Source organism: Panthera leo, chromosome F2 (assembly GCF_018350215.1).
Source record: "Panthera leo isolate Ple1 chromosome F2, P.leo_Ple1_pat1.1, whole genome shotgun sequence".
NCBI lineage: Eukaryota > Metazoa > Chordata > Mammalia > Carnivora > Felidae > Panthera > Panthera leo.
Genome location: NC_056695.1, coordinates 38,193,147 through 38,215,551, shown reverse-complemented (window position 1 = coordinate 38,215,551; position 22,405 = coordinate 38,193,147). Strand labels below are relative to the sequence as shown.

The following is a 22,405-nucleotide window of genomic DNA, read 5'->3' as shown; positions in this document are numbered from 1 at the left end:
GATTCTTTTTGGCCAGAAGCATGAACATGGCATGCTATCACTTTCTAGACTCAGGATCTTGGGCAAGATACCTAATTTCTCTAAGCTTTATCTGTAAAATTAGTATTATTAAAAAATAATGAGGCTAACATTTATTGAGCTCTTACTGTGTGCCAGACATTTTGCTAATACTTTATACATATAACTTAGTTTTCACATCAAACCTAGGAGGTAGAGGCTACTGTTTTCCGTAGTTATATAACTAGGTGCTGGAGCCATAATATTAACAACAGGTAGGCTCACCTGAGACCTGAGATTTCACTCTTCATTGTGCCTAACTGATAGAGTTGTTCTGAATCTTAAATAACATAACTTAGGTAAATAGTTCACTCTGCATGACACATGGATGTTGGCCTCTGTTTCTATTATGAGTAATCCAGGAGGTGATGAGGAACTGACGTTTTCTAAGCAGGTGTGTGTATGTAAAGGGATCATAGTTTGGAGAGAAAGAGGTTATATTTACCCATTTGTTCAGCACCTACTTTGGATCCAGTCCAGGTACTGTTAGTTGCCAGGGAAAGGGGGGTGAATGAAAATATTGTTCCTCAGTTACAGAATCTGCTCCTCACTTTTGCCAAGTATGGAAGACAAACAGCCATTATGTAGAGTACAATGTTCTTAATGCCATGATGTGGGCATAATCTCTGTGTCCCAGGAACATAGGGAGACAAGGGAGTTTTTAAATCCCACTGAGTGATCAGGGAGATGAATTCAGAGTTATTGTGGAACCAAAAGAGTAGTGGCGAGAATGAAGAAAATAGATTTGAGAAATAGTTTGGAAGTAGAATGGACAGGAATTAAGAGACTAATGGTGTGGAGACTTTTATTTTAGATCTTATTTAGCCAAAGTTGGTCTGATGGAGTTGGTGAAGACTTTAAGGACTACAGGAGGACGAGCATCTTTGGAGTCAAAGTAATGAATTTGATTTTGGATATGTTGAATTTGAGGTGTCTGTGATAAGATATAAATGGAAATATCTTTAGAAAAATAGAACTGGGATTTAAAAGAGAGGTAGGTGCTATATGTATAAATTAGGGCATGTCTATCACGTAGATAGGTAGTTGAAATCATGAGGAGAGTAGATCAGGTCAACGAAGAAGATCAAAGCCAAATTTGGAAGAATTCCTGAATTTCATTGGAGAAAGGAAGAGGAATAAGCTAAGGAAGTTAGAAGAGGTAGTCAAAGGTATTGGAAACCAAAAGAAAAGTCAGGCAAGTTAAAGGAGTAAAATGTTTTAAAAGAGGGAATGTTCCATCGTGACAGATGCTATAAAGATTGTCACATATTATTTTAAGGGCTTGTGATTTTTTCCACCTTAACTCCTTAACTTATAAGGTGTAGGTATCTTCAAATGAGTGTTGTGGTTTTATATGTGTATATATATATACATATATATATATATGTATATATATATACACACACACACACATATATATGTATGTTGTATGTATATGTATTTTATATATATATAAAATTTGTTAAAGCATTTTGATTATCATGTCAAAAAGATCAGATGTCTTTTTCCCTCTTCAAGTATGGAACTTCAAGGTCTTTGTGATAATGGAAACCAAAAAATTGATTGGTAAACCGCTTCAACCAGCAAGACCTGTTCGTCATCTGACTTCTCCCCCTGGTAAGTAATCTCGGGTATACATCTTTAGAGATGAATTGGATAATGGCTAAGTAGTATTTGAAAAGCGAACTCATATATAAAGTGATTGTTTATGGTGGATAGAGAATAATGAAAACGAATGGTCTCCTTTGTTTGAAGAGTTTAAAAGTATTACCAAAGAAAAAGACTCTTACTAGTCTCCCACTGCATAGGCTACCAGACCAGCAAAGGTAGGAAGAAGAATAGGTCTTGCCTGAGAAAAACTTTATGTATTTATTTTCATGTCTCGTTTTCATGGTTAACTGGCTTCTGCTTAAAATGATATTCTCAACCCAAATTGTGCCCGGTGATTATGGTCACTGTAGAGCAAAGCAATCATGAGGGAGAGAGAATTGGCCTTTAAAAAAAAAAAATTCCTAACTGCATATAAATGAATGAATGAATGGATGAATTAATTACTGAATACAGGCAAAACAACAGTTACAGGTTAGGGCTATACTTGAGTTGGAACATAACAGTATTATTTTTTGGAAAATCTAAACAAAAATTTCTAAAATTAAAAATTTCTCTTTTGCTCATAAAACTAGGATTTGGGGCAAGTTCTTAAAATACTTTCCTTAATTGGAATATTAACCTTTTAGTTTTTCATTGTTGAAAGAATGACTTCTTTATTCTAACTTAGGGGTGTGTGTGTGTGTATACACATACATGTATGCATTTTTAATTAATTAATTAAATTAAATATTAATATACAAATCTATTTCTCACCATCCTATCAAAATACTCTTTGGTTCATCCTATTAAAATACTCTTTGGTCCATGTGTTCAACTGAGTAACTTGCTATTTAGAAAAAGGAAAAAAAAAATAGCTCTTTTGTTGGGTGCAAAGATGAAGGAGAAAAGCTAGAAATGGCACCAGTTCCTCAATCTTCTGTTTATTCTCCCATCCTTGGTTCTTACAAGGAAGATGGTCTCTACTTTGGTCATGTTTCTTCTGAAGATGGCTGTGTGACTTAAGACAGACAAATGAAATTAAGGAATCTTCTGGACCATAGCTTTGGCAGTGTTGATGCCATGTCCTCTCTCTCTCTCTCTCTCTCTCTCTCTCTCTCTCTTTCTTTTAAATGTTTATTTATTTATTTTTAAAAGAGAGCATGAGCACGGGAGGGGCAGAGAGAGAGGGAGACAGAATCCCAAGTAGGCTGCATGCTGTCAGCACAGAGCCTGGCACCGGGCTTGGTCTCATGAACCATGAGATCATGACCTGAGCCGAAATCGAGAGTTGGACGATTAACCCACTCAGCCACCCAGGTGCCCTGATGCATCTCCTTCTGGTGTGCTGAATAAGCAGTTGTTTAGGATCAAGTCTCAGATTTTCTTGTAAAGGGAAGGGTATAAAGCCATTGGCAGCAGCTCCTTCTGTGACCAGCCTTTTCACAGCACCTCTCACTCCCTCATCTGTACAGATGCAGTTTTTTGTTCATCCTTTCCCTCCAAGGCCCTTGTAGGGGCAAAAGGTAGTGGGCTCATCTCTCATTTAATTATATCCTCTTAAGATCCAGAAAGGAGTGGGTTTATTGGGTAGAAAAGTTTAATCAGAAATTAATTTTGATCTTTTTCAATATACTTCTTCTGTACTCCTTAACTAGCTCACATCCCCCCAAAATTGTTTTTAAGATCCAGATAGAATTACTTCCTTTTGCAAAGCTTCTATATCACAAAGCCCTAGTATCTTCTCTGTACCTCTCAGATAACTTGTTTTTATCATAGTAATTGTTTATGAGCTTGTTTCTCAAAACAGACCATGAGCTCTTTTATCTCTGAACTCTTTTCACACTTACATACCCATTCCCTAACATAGTGGGTGACATTTCATAGTGTTTTATAGTGTTGAATGAATGTTTGTTGAGTAGAGGAACCATCAGAAAATATTTCAAAACAGTGCCTAGAATATTTTGGGTACTTAAGGTTTTTAGGTTGTGGTAATGGGTGTTTAATGTAGTTTTCTTCTTTTCTGTCCTAATAGGAGCAGTATTCCCTTTCAACTTTCAAAACGAATATCCGTGCAAAACTCAGTGCTTACAAAGCGGAGTTAGCAGAGTAAGTCCTAGAAATTATAATAAAATGAAGCATTGCAGACTGGAAGGTAACATTTGTTAGATGAGTATTTTATGCCGGGCACCGTGCTGGGTGCTTTATATAGTTTTTTTTTTTAAATTATTTTTGAAATTATTTTTTAAGTTTATATATTTATTTTGAGAGAGAGGGGTGGGGAGGGGCAGAGAGAGAGGGAGAGTCCCAAGCAGGCTCTGCACTGCCAGTGTGGAGCCTGATGTGGGACTCGAACTCACAAATCGTGAGGTCATGACCTGAGCTAAAATCAAGAGTTTCATGTTTAACAGACTGAACTACCCGGGTGCCCCATGCTTTATATACTTTTTGAAATTATATTAAAGAAAATTATACCTGTTGCCCACCATTTCCAAGCCTAAACATTTTGCTATATTTGTTTGTTTTAGAAAATGTTAAAGAAAAAACCTAAATAAGATAATGTTCAAAACCCTCTATATCCCTCCACTATCTCATTTTCTTTTTTTAATTTTATCTTATTTTATTTATTCTCAAGTTAGTTAACATACAGTGTAGTCTTGGCTTTAGGATAGAATCCCACCATTTCATTTTCTTCACACCCTCCTCTTCTCACTCCATGTGTAGGTATGTGAGAATAGTTCTCATTGTGCATTGGAATCTTATTTTCTGCCATCCCCAAGCATTGCATTAAGGGTGTGCCTTGGGACTTGTCCTGGAGATGGGTCCAGAGAGGGGGTAGCTGGCCTGAGAGAGACACAGCCACATGCCAGGGTTCCGAGAGGAAGATGAGCTTGAGCCCCGGCTCTGTCACTTCCCAGCCCCGTGACCTGGCGTGAGTGATTTCTTTCACTTGTCAGAGCCTCAGTTTCCTCACCTGAAAATGGGGCTCCTAGGTTGGTGTAAGGAGGAGGCAGCAGTGAGCTGAGGCTCCCAAAGTTCTGAGCACTGTGTCTGGCATGTAGTAACTGCTCTCTCCATTTGTGCAGCAGTTCTCCTGGCTGTGTCTGTGGACCGTGTCCCCTCCACCATCCCATTGTCTTCTCACCTTCCTTCTCACCTTCTTCCAAATGTTCTCGATTTGTTACTGTTTTCATGAATGTGTTCATACTTTTGCTACAACAAATAGAATTGTTTTAACTGTTTTGTAATTTTATATAAATAGTACTGTACCCACATGTATTTTTGCCATTCTTTTCTCATTTAGGTTTATGTTTTAAACTATCTTTTTGAATAAGTACAATAATAAAAATTGAAAACATGCAAAATGGCATAAATGGAAAATTTCCCTGCAATCGCTATCCCGTAGTCACTGATTTCCTCTGATCAGAAGTGACCAGTCTACCAGTTTCTTACCTAGATACTTCTAGAAATAGATAATGCATGCATAAGAATAAGTATATTCATAATAAATAGAATATTAGGCAACTTGTAAAATGAACAAAGCAGTTCTATATGTGCTGACATAAAAAAATCTCTTTTTACATACAAATAACTACATTTATTTTGTTGTTCATTTTCTCTTGATGGGCTTGGCACTTGTTTCTATATTATAGTAAATGCTACAGCGAACATCCCTCCATATATTTTATACATGTTTGAGAGGTTCTCTGCGTTATAAAACTGAAGTAGTAGTAGTATGTTAACAGGTAATCTTTACAAGAAACAGGTGGTATGTTTTCTGAAGTGGTTGTACTTACATTCCCACCAGTAGTATGTGCCGGTTACAGTTGCTTCAGAGCCTACCACTTTTTAGCCATTTTAGGATGTGAGTTTTAGTATCTAAGTATATTTTATTTTATTTTATTTATTTATTTATAATTTACATTCAAGTTAGCATATAGTGCAATAATGATTTCATGAGTAGATTCCAGTGATTCATTCCCTATGTATAACACCCAGTGCTCATCCCAGCAAGTGTCTTCCTTAGTGCCCCTCACCCATTTAGCCCATCCCCCCACCCACAGCCCCTCCAGCAATCCTTTGTTCTCCATATTTAAGAGTCTCATGTTTTGTCCCCCTCCCTGTTTTTATATTATTTTTGCTTCGCTTCCCTTCTGTTCATCTGTTCTGTATCTTAAATTCCACATATGAATGAAGTCATATGATAATTTGTCTTTCTCTGACCGACTTATTTCTCTTAGCATAATACCCTCTAGTTCCATCCACGTTGTTGTAAATGGCAAGATTTCATTCTTTTGACTGCTGAGTAATGCTCCATTGTGTGTGTGTGTGTGTGTGTGTGTGTGTGTGTATGTATACACACCACATCTTCTTCTTTTTTTTAATGTTTATTCTTGAGAGAGAGACAGAGACAGGGTGTGAGTAGGGGAGGGTCAGAGAGAGAGGGAGACACAGAATCTGAAGCAGGCTCGAGGCTCTGAGCCATCAGCACAGAGCCCAACACGGGGCTTGAACTCACAAACCGTGAGATCACGACCTGAGCTGAAGTTGGATGCTCAACCGACTGAGACACCCAGGCGCCCCCATTCCACATCTTCTTTATCCATTCATCTGTCGATGGACATTTGGGCTCTTTCCATAATTTGGCTATGGTCAATAGCACTGCTATAAACATTGGGGTGTATGTGCCCCTTCAAAACAGTACACTTGTATCCCTTGGATATATACTTAGTAGTGCAATTGCTGGGTCATGGGGTATTTTTAACATTTTTGAGGAACCTCTTGAAGTTTTCCATAGTGGCTGTATCAGTTTGCATTCCACCAGCAGTGCAAAAGAGATCTTCTTTCTCCACATCCTTGCCAACATCTGTTGTTCCCTGACTTATTAATTTTAGCCATTCTGACTGGTATGAGGTAGTATCTCATTGTGGTTTTAATTCGTATTTCCCTGATGATGAGTGATGTTGAGCATCTTTTCATGTGTCGGTTGGCCATCTGGATGTCTTCTTTGGAAGTGTCTATTCATGTCTTTTGCCCATTTCTTCACTGGATTATTTTTTGGGTGTTGAGTTTCATAAGTTCTTTATAGATTCTAGATACTAATCCTTTATCTGATATGTCATTTGCAAATATCTTTTCCCATTCAGTTAGCTGCCTTTTATTTTTGCTGATAGTTTCCTTTGCTGTGCAGAAGCTTTTTATCTTGATGAGGTCCCAATAGTGCATTTTTGCTTTTGTTTCCCTTGCCTCTGTAGACGTGTTGAGTAAGAAGTTGCTGCGGCCAAGGTCAGAGAGGTTTTTGCCTGCTTTCTCCTATAGGATTTTGATGGCTTCCTGTTTAGGTCTTTCATCCATTTTGAATTTATTTTTGTGGTGTAAAAAAAGTGGTCCAGGTTCATTTTTCTGCATGTCGCTGTCCAGTTTTCCTAACACCATTTGCTGAAGAGACTGTCTTTATTCCTTACGATATTCTTTCCTGCTTTTGTCAAAGATTAGTTGGCCATATGTTTGTGGGTCCATTTCTGGGTCCTCTATTCTGTTCTATTGATCTAAGTATCTGTTTTTGTGCCAGCACCATACTGTCTTGATAATTAGAGCTTTGTAATGCATCTTGAAGTCCGGGATTGTGATGCCTCCAACTTTGGTTTTCTTTTTCAAGATTGCTTTGGCTCTTTGGGATCTTTTCTGGTTCCATACAAACTTTAGGATTGTTTGTTCTAGCTCTGTGAAGAATGCTGGTGTCACTTTGACAGGGATTCCATTGAATGTATAAATTGCTTTGGGTAGTATCGACATTTTAAAAATATTTGTTCTTCCCATCCAGGAACATGGAATATTTTTCTATTTTTTGTGTCTCCTTCAATTTCTTTCATAAGCTTTCTGTAGTTTTCAGTGTGTAGCTTTTTCACCATTCCTAGGTATTTTATGGTTTTTTTTGGTGCAATTGTAAATGGGATTGGTTCCTTGATTTCTCTTTCTGTTGCTTCATTATTGGTGTATAGAAATGCAACTGATTTCTATGCATTGATTTTATATCCTGAAACTTTGCTGAATTCATGGATCAGTTCTAGCAGTGTTTTGGTGGAATCTTTTGGGTTTTCCATATAGAGTATGATGTCATCTGCAAAGGGTGAAAGTTTGACTTCCTCCTTGCCAGTTTGGATGCGTTTTATTCCTTTGTGTTGTCTGATTGCTGAGGCTAGGACTTCCAATACTATGTTGAATAACAGTGGCGAGAGTGGACATCCCTGACCTTAGGGGAAAAGCTCTGTTTTTCCCCATTGAGGATGATATTAGTGTTGGGTCTTTCATATATATGGCTTTTATCATTCTGAGGTATGATCCTTCTGTCCCTACTTTCTTGAGGGTTTTTATCAAGAAAGGATGTTGTATTTTGTCAAATGCTTTCTCTGCATCTATTGAGAGGATCATGTAGTTTTTGTCTTTTTATTGATGTGATGTATCATATTGACTGTTTTGCAGATGTTGAATCAGCCCTGCATCCCAGGTATAAATCCCACTTGGTCATGGTGAATAATTCTTTAATGTATTGTTGGATCTGGTTGGCTAGTATCTTGTTGAGGATTTTTGCATCCTCTAATTATATTTTAAATTTGCATTTTCATAATGATTAATGAGATTGAGCACCTTATCATGAACTTATTTGCCATTTGTATTTTTCTTTTTTTCCTTTTTGGTGAAGTGTCTGTTCAAATATTTTGCATATTTTTAATATTTGGGTTGTTTGTCTTTTCATCAGTGAATTGTAAGAGTGTTGAAAATTAGTATATCATATGTGTGTTGATTTCTAAACTCCCTATTATTTATTGATTTATATGTCTTTTCTCCCCACTTTATTGAGGTATAATTGACATGTAACATTGTGTCAGTTTAAGGTATACAGTGTGATGATGATTTGATACATGCAATATGTTGCAGAATGTTTACCAAAATCAATTTAGTTAACACATCCTTAATTTTACATAATTATTTTGTTGTTATGGTGAGAACATTTAAGACTTATTCTTTTAGCAACTTTCAGTTATACAACACAGTATTGTTAACTATAGTTACACACTGTACATGGGTCTCCCATATGTCCGTCTTTTTGTCAACATCACATTTTACTTATAGACTGACTGCTGTAGCTTTATGATAAGCCTTCATTTCAGATAGTGAAAATTCACTAACTTTATTCTTTTTCAAATTTGTCTCAGCTCTCTAGGTCTTTTGCATTTCCATGTAAGTTTTAAGTGAGCTTGTCAGTATCTACAGAAAGTCTGTTGGAATTTGATTGAGTCTAAAGATGAATTTGAGAAGAATTAACAACTTAACCATGTTGGCATATCTTACCGCTCTGTGTATTTTCTAGCATAAGGATCTTTTCTTCCATAAACGTTCACTTTTCACTAGTTAAGCCACCCTAACTACTGCTAATCCTCCAAGTGTTGTTTAAGCATCACCGCCTATGTAAAACCTTTCCTGACATTTTTAAGTCAAGTTTTATTCTCTTACTCATTCCTTCCATGACACTTTCTGCATATCTTCATTATAGAATTCTCAAATTTTATTGATTTGATTATGTAAGATTGTAAAATTTGTAAGATTATACATGACTTTATTGTAATATGATAATTGAGATAACAAACTAACATAAAATTTTAGTAGATGTAAGTTCTTCTATGAAAGATTTGAAATAATCAGTATATTTGAAATAATCAGTATTTTTAGTTGTTAATATATGCATAAATGATAAAGTACATTTTTTTCAGATTTCTTGACGTGTGATTTCCAAAAATTGAATATATTTAGGTTATACAACATGATTTTTTTATAAAGGTGTACAACCTGTTTAATGAACGTATACATCTTGATATTATTATAACAAGTTAATTACCACGTTCATCACCTGACATAGTTACCAGTTTTTGTGTGTGTGTGTGTGTGATGGGAACAATTAGCAAATTTTAAGCATATAATACAATATTAACAATTATAACCACTATGCTGTATATTAGATCTCCAGAACTTATCTTATAATTGAAAATTTGTATTCTTTGACCAGCATCTCCCCATTTTCTCTGTCCTCCACTCCTGGCAATCACCATTCTATTCTCTAATACTATGAATTTGACTTTTGAAATTTCACATATAAGTGAGATCGTACAATATTTGTCTTTCTGTGTCTGGCTTATCTCACTTAGTATAATGTCCTCCAGGTTCATCCATGTTGTCACATATGTCAGGATTTGCTTCTCTTTTTATGGCTGAATAATATCCTATTTATATATTTTTTGCATATCTCTATCACATTTTCCTTACCCATTCCTCTGTTGATGGACTTGTGAATAATGCTATTGTGCATAATGATGCAGTGAACATGGGAATGCATAGTCTTCAAGATTGCGATTTTATTTCCTTTGGGTGTATACCCCGAAGTGGGGATGATGGATCTTATGGCAGTTTTACATTTAATTTTTTGAGGAACTTCCATAATGTTTTCCAAAATCGCTGAACCAGTTTACATTCCCGCCATCATTGTACAAGGATTCCTTTTCGCCCCCAACCCCCATTCTTGCTAGCACTTCTTGTCTTTTTGATAATAGCCTTCCTAACAGGTGTGAGGTGGTATCTCAGTCTAGTTTTGATTTGCATTACCCTCACGATTTAGCAGGGTTAAGCATCTTTTCATGTGCTTCTTGGCCATTTGTGTGTTTTCTTTGGAAAAATGTTTATTCAGGTCTTTTGCCTATTTTTAAATCAGGTTATTATTATTATTATTATTATTATTATTATTATTTTGCTGTTGTGTTGTATGAGATCTTTATATATTTTGGATATTAATCCCTTATTGCTAATATGGTTGGCAAATATTTTCTCCCATTCTGTTGGTTGCTGTTTCATTTTGTTGATTGCTGCTTTTGCTGTGCAGAAGCTTTTTAGTTTGATGTAGTCCCACTTAATTTTGCTTTTGTTGCTTGTGCTTTTGATGTCATATCCAAAAAATCATTGCCAAGACCAGTGTCAAGGAACTTTTTCAATATGTTTTCTCCTATGAGTTTTATGGTTTCAGATCTTCTATTTGTTTTTGATCCATTTTGAGGTCATTTTTGTATAGTGTAAGAGTCCAATTTCATTCTTTTGCATGTGGATATCTAATCTTTTCAAGACTTTTAATCTCTACACCAAGGGACTCATGACCCCAAGATCAAGAGTTGCATGCTTTACTGACTGAGCTACCCAGGCGCCCTATTATGTCTTTTTATGTTAGCATTGTAATGTTTTGATTATTATAACTTTGTAATATAGTGTGGAAGTGTGATGCCTCCAGCTTTGTTCTTCTACTCGAGATTACTTTGGCTACTCAGGGTCTTTTGTGGTTCCATATGAATTTTAGAACTGCTTTTCCTATTTCTGTAAAAACTGTTACTGGAATTTTGAAAGGGATTGTACTGAATCTGTAGATCAGTTTAGGTAGTAAGAACTTTTTAACAATAATCTTTCAATCCATGAACACAGGATATCTTTCCATTTATTTGTGTCATCTTTAATTTCTTCAGTGTCTTATAGTTTTCTACATACAAATATTTTACCACCTTGGTTAAATTTATTAGTAAGTATTTTATTCTTTTAGATACTATTTTAAAAATGTTTTTTAATTTTTTTTCAGATTAAAATTTACTTTTAAGTTTGATTTTAGGCTTGCATTTTAGTGTCAGTGAAGTGTGCCTCTGCTGCAATTTTGAAATTTAAAAAACTAATTTTTAAAAAGGACCATAACATTCATATTATAGTTTATTAAATCTAACAGGAACAAAAACCTTGGAGAATGAAAATCTTTGCCATTTTCATATATTTTCTACCTCTACTTAAAAATTTTGTTAAAATTTGATTTTTTTTTCCTGATAACTTATTTTGGTGACTCGTACCGTAGAATTATCTCATTACTTTTCATTTTGTCATAGGGTTAGATAACTTTCTGACTTCGTGGAGTTACCTTGGTAGAATTTGCGAATATTTAAGGAATGGGCTATAACTTGCTACTACAATGACTGATAGAGCAGAGATGTTCATTTTTTAGGATAGATTTTTCCAGAGAAACCTACCTTAATGAATTACCATGGTTCAGAGTATGGCCTACTGTTTGCAAACTGATTTTTGTCAGCAAAAGAGATGATTTTTTTTAATGTTTATTTATTTTTGAGAGAGAGAGAGAGAGAGCATGAGCTGGGAAGGGGCAGAGACAGAGGGGGACAGAGGACCCAAAGTGGGCTCTGTGCTGAGAGCAGTGAAACTGATTAGGGCTCGAACTCATGAACTGGGAGATTATGACCCGAGCTAAAGTCGGGTGCCCCAAGAGATGATCTATCTTAAGGATAGATTATATATATTGACCCAAGTTTGTGAAACTGATTTATAAAATCATAAAACCCATTATTTTATGAGAAATTTACGGTCTTGTGCTCTGACATTCTCTTATTGGTTCCACTATTATATGCACTAGGGAGATTTACGGGAAGCTAAATTGTAATCGGGGTACTTCTTGGGCCCCATTATACTAAGTGAGCATGGAATCAGAAGAGGAGTTAGTTAAAAATCCTGACAAGTAGTTAAAGATATCTGTGAATATATTTTGAAAGAATTTTTTGCCTTTAATAAGTGTTCTTAGAAGGTTGCTTATCCTTTACGGCCAGAAATAATGTCTTGACTAATACTTTGATTGTTTAGGAAAATAGTTTTGGCTGCTAAAAAAAAAAAGGTTATATAAAGTTTTTAGGCCATAGTTAAAAGGTATATTTTCTTTTTCTTTCAATAGTGTAAGACGAATGGAATGCAAGCCTTGTCTCAAGGTCATAATGAACCACAGCAACATCAGTCTCCAATTAAAAAAGGTAAATTTTTACCATAATTCTTAAATTTCATAAGGGAGTCTTAGTATTCATGGTAAGTTAATATTTGCTTAGCTGCAAACCTCATGTGCACAGGAAGTTTCATTATATTTTTTTTGGTTGATTTCTGGCTATAGTAATCATGCTATAGGTTTGACTGCTTTAGGGGAGAGACCATAATAACAAGGCTTATACAAGATAGAAGTTTATATCTGTATCTTTTTTTAAGTATTTTTTATTATTTAAAAAAAATTTTAATGTTTATTTATATTGGAAAGAGAGAGAAAGAGTGTGATCAGGGGAGGAGCAGAGAGAGACAGACAGAGACAGAATCTGAAGCAGGCTCCAGGCTCTGAGTTGTCCTCACAGAGCCCAATGTGGGACTCACACTCAAGAGCCATGAGGTCATGACTTGAGCTGAAGTCAGACACTGACTGGGCCACCCAGGCACCCCTATTTCTGTATCTTCCGTATCAGCTCATAATTGAGCTGGTGTGTTCATTCTGCTCTGATGTAGTTCTACTGGACTCAGTCTCATTGCTTTGCCATCTTTAATGTATGGCTTCTGTCTCATTGCCCAAGATGAATGCCTTGGATCCAGCCATCCCGCTCCTTATCTAGCCATCAGGAAGGAAGGGGAGAGGTAGTTCTCCTTAAAAGAATGACCCATAAAGTAGCATGTATCACTTTCACTTGGTATCTCATTGGCCAGTACTTATTCATGCTGTACAAAACAGACTACAAAATGTAATCTTTAGCTGAGTAGCCTGCTAATTCTGTTACTAAAGCAGAAGGGAAGAACTGCTCTTGGGGATAACCAATAGTCTCCCCCACCAGCCACTTTTTATTTAATGAAATAAAAATTATTAATTTAGTCTAAATTTTTGTCAAGTTTTTGTTTAAAAGTTATGAAAATACCCTATTACCTTTTTTATTCTAGTATTTAACTCCATATTTCTAAATAAAATGTTTAAATTGTTTCCAAATTTAAAATTGTTTTGATATTCTGTATTGGCAGCCTATTGTGGAAAATGAGAATTTAATGTCTTCCATGTCACTTCCCTCACTTCTTCACCCTTCTTTCTCCCCTCCCCACCATATAGTCATTTCACAAATTTTAGTGAAAGCACTATCACTCTTTATATTATATGAGTATGTAAATACAGTTGTTTAGCCAAGAGGTGCATATGTCTTGCATACTATCCATCATTTTTTCTTGGAGCTAATGTTTGCATTGTTTTCCTATGTGACTCTTGTTAACTTTTCCCCTTAAATGCTCCAACAATGCTCTTACACTTACCTGTAATATTTTTCTTATGCACAAATATATCAATTAGTATTCTACCCCCCCCCCCCCCAGCCCAAGGAAACTTTTCCTTCAGAATCCTCCATTATCTTGTTCCAGTATAGACTACTCTTCAGTACTGTTGTCCTAGAATGTACTTTACTATTATCTTGGGACACCCCTTTACAATTCTTTGGTTTCTTTCTTCTTTTTTAATTGAAGTATAATTCACAATTTAAGCCATTTTAAAAGGTATAATTTGGTGGCTTTTAGTACAGTATTATACAACCATTACCACTGTCTAGTTCTAGAACATCTTTATCATCCCAGAAGGAACCTCAAATCCCTTAAGTCGTCATTTTCCATTCTCCCCTTTGCCTAGCCATTGACAAACCCCAATCTATTTTTTGTCTTAATGGAGATATTTATTCTGGGTATCTCATGTAATGGAATTATCTTCTATATGACCTTTAGTGTCTGGTTTCTTTCACTTAATGTAAGGTTCTCAAGGTTCATCCATATGTAGCATGTATCAGTACTTCATTCTTCCTGTTTATGGCTGAACGATATTCTGTTGTATGGATATGCCACATTTTATTTATCTCTTAGTTGATGGACATTTGGGTTGTAAAGTTTTTGGCTATGATGGATAGCTATAAATATTTTTGTACAAGTATTTGAACACCTGTTTTCATTTCTCTTGGATACATACCTGGGAGTAGACTTGCCAGGTCATATGGTAATTCTATGTTTAACTTTTTGAGGAACTGTCAAACTGTTTTCCATAGTGGCTGCACCATTTTACATCCCCACTAACAATGTGTGAGGTTTTCAATTTCCTGACGTCCTTGTTAGGATATTTTTTTTATTATAGTAATTCCAGTGGGTGTGAAGTATCTCATTGTGATTTTGGTCTGCATTTCTCGAATGACTAAGGGTATTGAGTGTCTTTTTCCTGTGCTTGTTGGCCATTTGTGTATTTTCTTTGGAGAAAGGTCTATCCAAGTCCCTTGACCATATTTCAGTTGGATTATTTTGTTGTTGAGTTATAAAAGTTCTGGACACTAGACTCTCATCTGTTTTCTTTCTGCTACTTTCCTTCTTTCCCCCTCCCCTGCCCATGCTCATTTCCCTTGTCCCCCTCCATACACACTCACATACATGTGTATATAAGAAATCTGATATATATATGCATATATATTAGACCCTTATCAGATGTCTGATACTAGGCTTTTACCAGATATATTCATATCAGGTATATAATTTGCACATATTTTCTACTATACTGAAGTTTCTTTTCATTCTCTTGTTAGTGTTCTTATATGTACAAATTAAAAAAAAAATTGATGAAGTCTGATTTATCTTTTTTATTTTGTTGTTCATGCTTTTGATGTCATATCTAGAAATCATTGCCAAATTTCAGATCATGGAGATTTACCCCTATGAGTTTTATAGTTTTAACTCTTACACTTAGGTCATGATCCATTTTGAGTTAGGTTTTGTATATGGTGTTAAGTATAAGCCCAACTTCATTTTTTTTTTTTTTTTTTTTTTTTTTTGCATTGGCTATCCAGTTGCCTCATCACCGTTTGTTAGACTATTTTTCTCTCCAGTGAATTGTCTTGGCACCTTTGTTGAAAATTATTTGACCATAGGAGTATGTGTTTATTCCTGGGCTTTTAGTTCTGTTTCCTTGATCTATAGATCTATTCTGTCCCAGTACCACACTGTTTTGATTACTATAGCTTTATAGCAAGTTTTGCAACTGGGAAGTGTGAGTCTTCAACTTTGTTCTTTTTCAAGGTTGTTTTGGTTATTTGGGGTTTTTTGCAATTCCATGTGATTTTTAAGATCAGCTTTTCCATTTCTGCAAAAAAGGCTCTTCTTTCAAAAGGAATTTGGTAGCAATGACAATGAATTTGTAGATCACTTGGGGGATTATAACAATATTAAATTTTTCAGTCTATGAACATGGGGTGTATTTCCACTTATTTTAGTCTTTATCAGCGTCTTAGTTTTCAGTGTACAAGTCATGTACCTCTTCGGTTTAATTTATTCCTAATTATTCTTTGTCAAGCTAATGGAATTGGTTTCTTAATTTCCTTTTTTTAAAGTTTATTTAGAGAGAGAGATGAGAGAGAGGGCAGAGAGAATGCCAAGTAGGCTCCACACTGCCAGTGCAGAGCCCAATATGGGGCTTGAACTCATGAACCGTGAGATCATGACCTGAGCCAAAATCAAGAGTCAGATACCCAACCGATTTAGCCACCCAGGCGCCCCTTTAATTTCCTTTTTTGATTGTTCATTGATAGGGTAGAAAATACAGTTGATTTTGTGTGGGGACATTACTGTCAGCTTACAAAAAATAAAAAGGATGATAAGAAAATACTATAAATAGTTAAGTGTATGCCAGCAAAGCAGATAACCTAGATGCAATAGAAAAATTACTAAAACACAGAAATTACCACAACTTCTTAAGATGATATAGAATATCTGAATAAACATCTAGCAAGTTAGGAGATTGAATTTGTAACAAAAAATATCCTACCAAAGAAAAGTCCAGGACTTAATGGCTCCACTGGTGAATTCCATCAAACATTTAAAGAAGAATTAATACCACTTTCTCAAATTCTTCCAAGAATTGAAGAGGAAGGAACATTTCTCAACTATTCTTTTGGGGCCAGTATTACTCTGATACCAAAGCCAGACAAAGACATCATGTGAAAAGAAAACTACAGATCAATATCCCTTAGAATATAGGCACAAAATACTAACAAACCAAATCCAGCAGCAAAGAAAAAAGATTATATACCATGGCCATGTTGGATTAATCCCAAGAATCCAAGAGTAGTTCAGCATGTGAAAATCAATTTGTGTAATAGACCACATTAACAGAATGCAGGGACAAAAAAAAAAAAAATACATCACCATCTCAGCTGATGCAGAAAAAGCATTTGACAAAATCCAATGCCCTTTCTTAATAAACACTCTTAGCAAGCAAGAAGTAAAAGGGAATTTCCCCAACATAATAAAGGGTGTATATCAAAAACCCATAGCTAACATCGTAATTAGTAGTGAAAGACTGCAAGTTTTCCCCCACTAAGATCAAGAACAAGGCAAGGATACCCACTTTCACCACTTAAATTCAACATTATACTGCAAGTTCTAACCAGAGCAGTTAGTTAAGAAAAAGAAATAAAAGACATTCAAATTGGAAGGGACAAAGTAATGTTATCTCTATTCACAGGTGATACAACCTTATACGTACAAAATCCTAAATCCATAGTATAGTAAATGTAAAAAATTATTAGCTAATAAATGGATTCAGCAAAGTTGCAGGTTACAAAATCTTTGTTATTCATGATTTTAGTAATTTGAGTCCTTTTTCTAGTTGACCTTTGTCATTTTGATCTTTTCAAATAATCAACTTTTGGTTTATTGATTATTACTTTTCTATCTCTATTTCATTTATCTTTGATCTTTATTATTTCATTCTGCTAGCTTTTTATTAGTCTGCTCTTTTTCTAGAAGTTCTTAATATTTGATGTTAGGTATTTGAGTTGTTCTTTTTAATTTTTATTTATTTATTTTTAAAGTTTACTTATTTTGAGAGAGTGCAAGCCGGGGAGGGACAGAGAGGGAGAGAGAGAATCCCAAGCAGGCTCTGCGCTGATAGCATGGGTAGCACCTGACATGGGGCTCAGTCCCACGAACTGTGAGATCATGACCTGAGCCGAAACCACGACTCAGTGCTTAACTGACTGAGCCACCAAGGTCCACTTGAGCTGTTCTTTTTTAAAGTAGGTATTTGTAGTTATAACTTTTGCTCTGAGTGCTGCTTTTGCTGTATCTTTTAAAGTTGTGTCTTTGTTTTCTTTTGTCTCTATATTTTCTCAGTATTCTTTGATCCATTGGTTTGAAAGTATGCTTCTAATTTCTACGAATTTATGCATTTTCCAGTTTTACTTCTGTTACTGATTTCTAGGTTCATTGCATTATGGTCAGAGAGGATATTTTGTATGATGCCGTTGTTTTTTAAATTAAGACTTACTCTGTAGCCTAAGGTGGTTCATCCTGGAGAAAGTTTCATGTGTACTTCAGAAGAATGTATATTCTGGTGTTTTTGAGTGAAGTATTCTGTATATGCTTGTTAGGTTTAGTTGGCTTATAATGTTGTTCATGCCCGCCATTTATTTCCTTGTTGATCTTCTGTCTAGTTGTCGGTTCATTATTGAGAGTGGGGTTTTGGAGTCTCCAGTTGTTGTTATTAAATTCTGTGTTCCTCCAATTTGGTCTGTTTTTTTCTTCTGTTGTTAAGTACTATATAATTGTTATCACTTTAATGAATTGACGTATGTATGTACACATATGTATATATGATGTTACCTATTTATCTATTATAACAATTTTTGTCTGTTTTCATCTGTTATTAATATACCCATTCCAGCTATCTTTTGGTTATTGTCTGCATCAAATATCTTTTTCATTCATTCACTTTCAGCTTATTTTTGTAATTGAATCTAAAGTGAGTATGTGTAGACAGCATATGATTGGGTCCTATTTTTAATCCATTTTGCCAATCCACACCTTTTAATTGGAGTGTTTATTACTGACAGTTAATTGTAATTACTAATAAGGAAGGACTGACTCCACCCATTTTGCTATTTCTATAACTTTATATCCTTTTTGTTTTTCATTTCCTCCGTTAATATTCTCTTTATTGTTTAATAGATTCTACTGTATCGTTTTTATTTCTTTTTCATTTCCCTTACTATATATTTTTTTAAGTTTATTTATTTTGAGAGAGAGAGAGATACACACACATGCCTGAGTGGGGGAGGGACAAAGAGAGAGGAGAGAGAGAATCCTAGTCAGGCTCTGCACTGTAAGCATGGAGCTCTGTGCAGGGCTTGAACCCATGACCATGAGATCATGACCTAAGGTGAAATCGAGAGTCAGAAGCTCAACCGACTGAGCCATGCAAACACCCCATCCCTTACTGTATATTTTGAGGTTATTTTCCTAGTGGTTGCACTGGGAAATAACTTTAATTTACACAATCTAGTTTGAATTAATATCCATTTAGTTTCAATATTATAAAAAAATTTTGCTCCTATAGTTTCATTCCACCTTTACATTGCCATTGTCACAAATTCCATCTTTACATGTTGTGGAATCTATCAACCTAGATATAGAATTCTGAATTTTTATCTATTTTTCTTTCAAATCACATAGAAATAAAGGGGAGTTACATCCAGAAATTCATTGCTACTAGTTTTTAACTTACCAATGTAGTTAGGTTTACTAGTGTTTACTTCTCAATGTGGGTTCCAGTTACTTTGTACTTTTTTATTTCAGCTTAAAAGATTCCCTTTAGCATTTTTTCTAAGGCAAGTTTACAAACAATGAAATTTCAGTTTTTGCTTATCTAGGACTGTCTTAGGTTCTTTTCATTTCTAAAGGTAGTTTTGCTGGTTGTAGATATTTTTGGTTGAGAGTTTTTTGTTTTCAGTACTTTGTCTTCCCACTGCCTTCTGGTCCCTGTGATTTCTGATGAGAAATCAGTGTTTTTATCCAATTGAGAATCCCTTATAAGTGACAAACTGCTACTCTTACTGACCTCAAGATTGTCTTATAACAGTTTACTTGTAATGGCATCTCGGTGTGAATCTCTTTGAGCATATTCAGTTTGTAGTCCATTGAGCTTCTTGATTGTGTCAGTGTGTGTATTTCATCAGATTTGGGAAGTTTTCTCTTATTATTTTTTCAAGCATTCTTTTTGCTCTTTCTCTTCCTGTGGCTCCCGTTATGCATTTGTTGCTATTCTAGCTGTGGTCACACAGATCTCTTAGGCTCTGTTCATTTTTCTTCATTCTTTTTTCTTTATACTCCTCACACTGGGTAATGTCAATTGACTTATCTTTAGATTTGCGGATTCTTTCTCTGCCTGCTCATATCTGCTGTTGAACCATTCTAATGGATTTTTCACTTTGGTTATTGTACTTTTTTCTTCAGAATTTGTTTGGTTCCTCTTTATGATTTTGATTTCTTTATTGATATTTTCTGCTTGGCAAGACATTGTCTCAAGATTTCCTTTAGTTCTTCAAGCAGGTTTAAGGTAGTTTATTTAAAGTCTTTCTCTAGTAAGTCCAATATCTGCATCCTCAGAGAAAGTTTCTATTTCTTTTTTTTTTTCTTTTCCTACGTAGGGGGCCATACTTTCTTAATTCTTAGCATGCATTGTACTTGAAAACTGAGTATTTTGAATATAATGTGTTAACTCTGGAAATCAGATTTTCTCCCTTTTTTAAGGTCTGTTGTTGCTGCTTGTCATTTTTGTTGTTTGGTGACTTTTCTGAACTGACATTGTAAAGTCTGTGTTTTTCACATGTGGCCACTCACGTCTCTGTTCTGATATCTTCATGGTCAGCTGATGATTGAGCAAAGAATTCCTTCAATACCTAGAACCAAAAAAACAGAAAAGGAAAAAAAAAACCCTCTCCCAAATCTTTGCATATGGTTTGCTTCTATATATGTGTTGGGGTCTGCTTTCAGTACTCAGTTTGGCATTTTACAGCTCTTCCTTTGACTTTACTTGTTTCCGAGGAACCTGAAGGTTAGCCAGAGGTGACACCTTAGGACATTCTCAAGCCTTTCTGAGCATGAACCTAGCCTTTAGCATGCATGTAGTCTTCTAGATTCCTGGGAACATTTGAGTCTTTCAGTGGCCTTATTCCCAAAAGCATCTTTTTCCCTAGTTTTCTTCCCAAGCTTTCTGAGTTTTCCTATTGTTTGCTTTAATTGTTATCCCTTGTCCCAGGTGGAATTGGCTAATATATTTCCCTATAAATGTTTTGTCAAATGGATTCAGATAGCAGTCTCCTCCCTGGGATAGTTTTTAGTTGAGATATAACTAGGCAAGTCTTTTGAGATGATTCTTTAGGGAGTCACCAGACGGGTAAAAATGAACAACCACAGTTCTCTGAGAATATGGTTTGCACTGTTCTCTCCAGTCCTGGGAGCCTGTGTCAGGAAAGACAGCATTTGTTTTCAAGGCCACTGCCAAGCTGGATTAGGGGAGATGCTTGAGAGCAAGCTAAAATGCCACAAAACTCTTTACCAAATTTAGCTTTTTTTTCTTCACTAAGCATCCCTCTGGTTTTGTAAGCTTTTGATTCCAGAATTCAGAAAAAAGTTGGTTCTGGAAGTTTTTTGACAGTTTATTTGTTGCTTTGGTGGAAGAATAGACTTCTAGGGTTTCTTTCTTGGTCCCTTTGGCTGACATTACTCTCTTCTGTTTCCTGATCCCTTTGTTTTCTTCTTTTTTGATTTACTTCCTCATTTTGCTCAAGTTCATTTTCCAGGAGCTTCAAAAAAAGGGTATTAGTTTGGTAAATTCTTTGAATTTATGTATTTGAAAATGTACTAATTACATGCTTGACTGATAGTTTGGCTAGATAGAATGAATTTCTAAAGGTTATGCTAAGCGAAGAAGCCAGACACAAAATATTGGACATTGTATGATTCCATTTATATACAGTTTCTAGAAAAGGCAAATCCATAAAAAGGAAGTAATTGCTTAGATGGGATGGGATTGAGAATGGGGAGTGACTACAAATGGGAGTGAGGTCTAATATTATATATTAGAATATAAGTATTATAAAAATAGATTGTGACAATGGTTTCCCAACTCTGTAAGTATACCAAAAGTCATTCAATTGTATACTCAAAATGAAGGGCAGAGAGAGAGGGAGACAACACAGGCTCCGTGCTGACAGAGTGGAGTCCCACATGGGGCTCAGACCCACAAACCATGAGATCATCACCTGAGCCAACACCAAGAATCACAAACTTAACTGATTGAGCCACCCAGGTGCCCCTGGAAAGCATAACCAATGTTCCTATGAACATTCTTGTAAAAGTCTTTGGGTAGACATGTTTTCATTTCTCATGGGTAGAAGTGGGATTACTGGGTCATATGGTAAATGTGTGCCTAACTTCATGACAAATTTGTTTCAGGTGACTATCGCCAGCAATAGCTGCAAATTCTAGTTGCTTTTTGTCCTTGCCAACACTTGGTGTTGACAGTTCATCTGATTTTTAGTTTTTGCAATTCTGAGAGGTCCTGATTTCCAAATTACTACAAACCTGGCAGTTTCACTACTGGTTCTCTACCAAAGAGAAATGAAAAATATGTCCAACAGAAGCTGGTAGTATACCCCCATTTTATTCAAGTTGGCAAATGTTGGCTTAAAGTTATTCATTGTATTCTCTTATTTCCTGTTTAACATCTGTACAATCTGTGGTAACCACCCCTTTTTGATCCTTGGCATTTGTTTTTTTGTGTTCTTTTCTGCATCAATTAATCTATCTTGATATTTGTCAAATTTGTTTCTCTTTTTTCAAAGAACCAGCTTTTGGCATTTTAATTACATATATTGTTTTCTGTTTTGGTGATGTCTCCTTAAGAAATTCTTAAGTATAAGGAAGAAATTTCTGGGGCTTCTGGGTGGCTCAGTCTTGGGTAAGCGTCCAACTTTGGCTCAGGTCATGATCTCACCGTTCTTCAGTTCGAGTCCCGCGTCGG

At 35.5% G+C, this 22,405-nt stretch overlaps 1 protein-coding gene across 1 annotated transcript in view; it reads left to right on the top strand.

Annotated features, from left to right (window-relative positions):
* The window catches only part of CF2H8orf88 (chromosome F2 C8orf88 homolog), a 36,480-nt gene that overhangs the window by 5,222 nt on the left and 8,853 nt on the right, over window positions 1-22,405 (top strand). Inside the window, exons 2-4 of the mRNA XM_042924124.1 lie at window positions 1,576-1,674; window positions 3,680-3,753; window positions 12,461-12,536. Of these exons, the coding sequence (XP_042780058.1) occupies window positions 1,602-1,674; window positions 3,680-3,753; window positions 12,461-12,536 (223 nt within the window). The 5' untranslated portion in view covers window positions 1,576-1,601. The remainder of the gene's footprint in view (window positions 1-1,575; window positions 1,675-3,679; window positions 3,754-12,460; window positions 12,537-22,405) is intronic.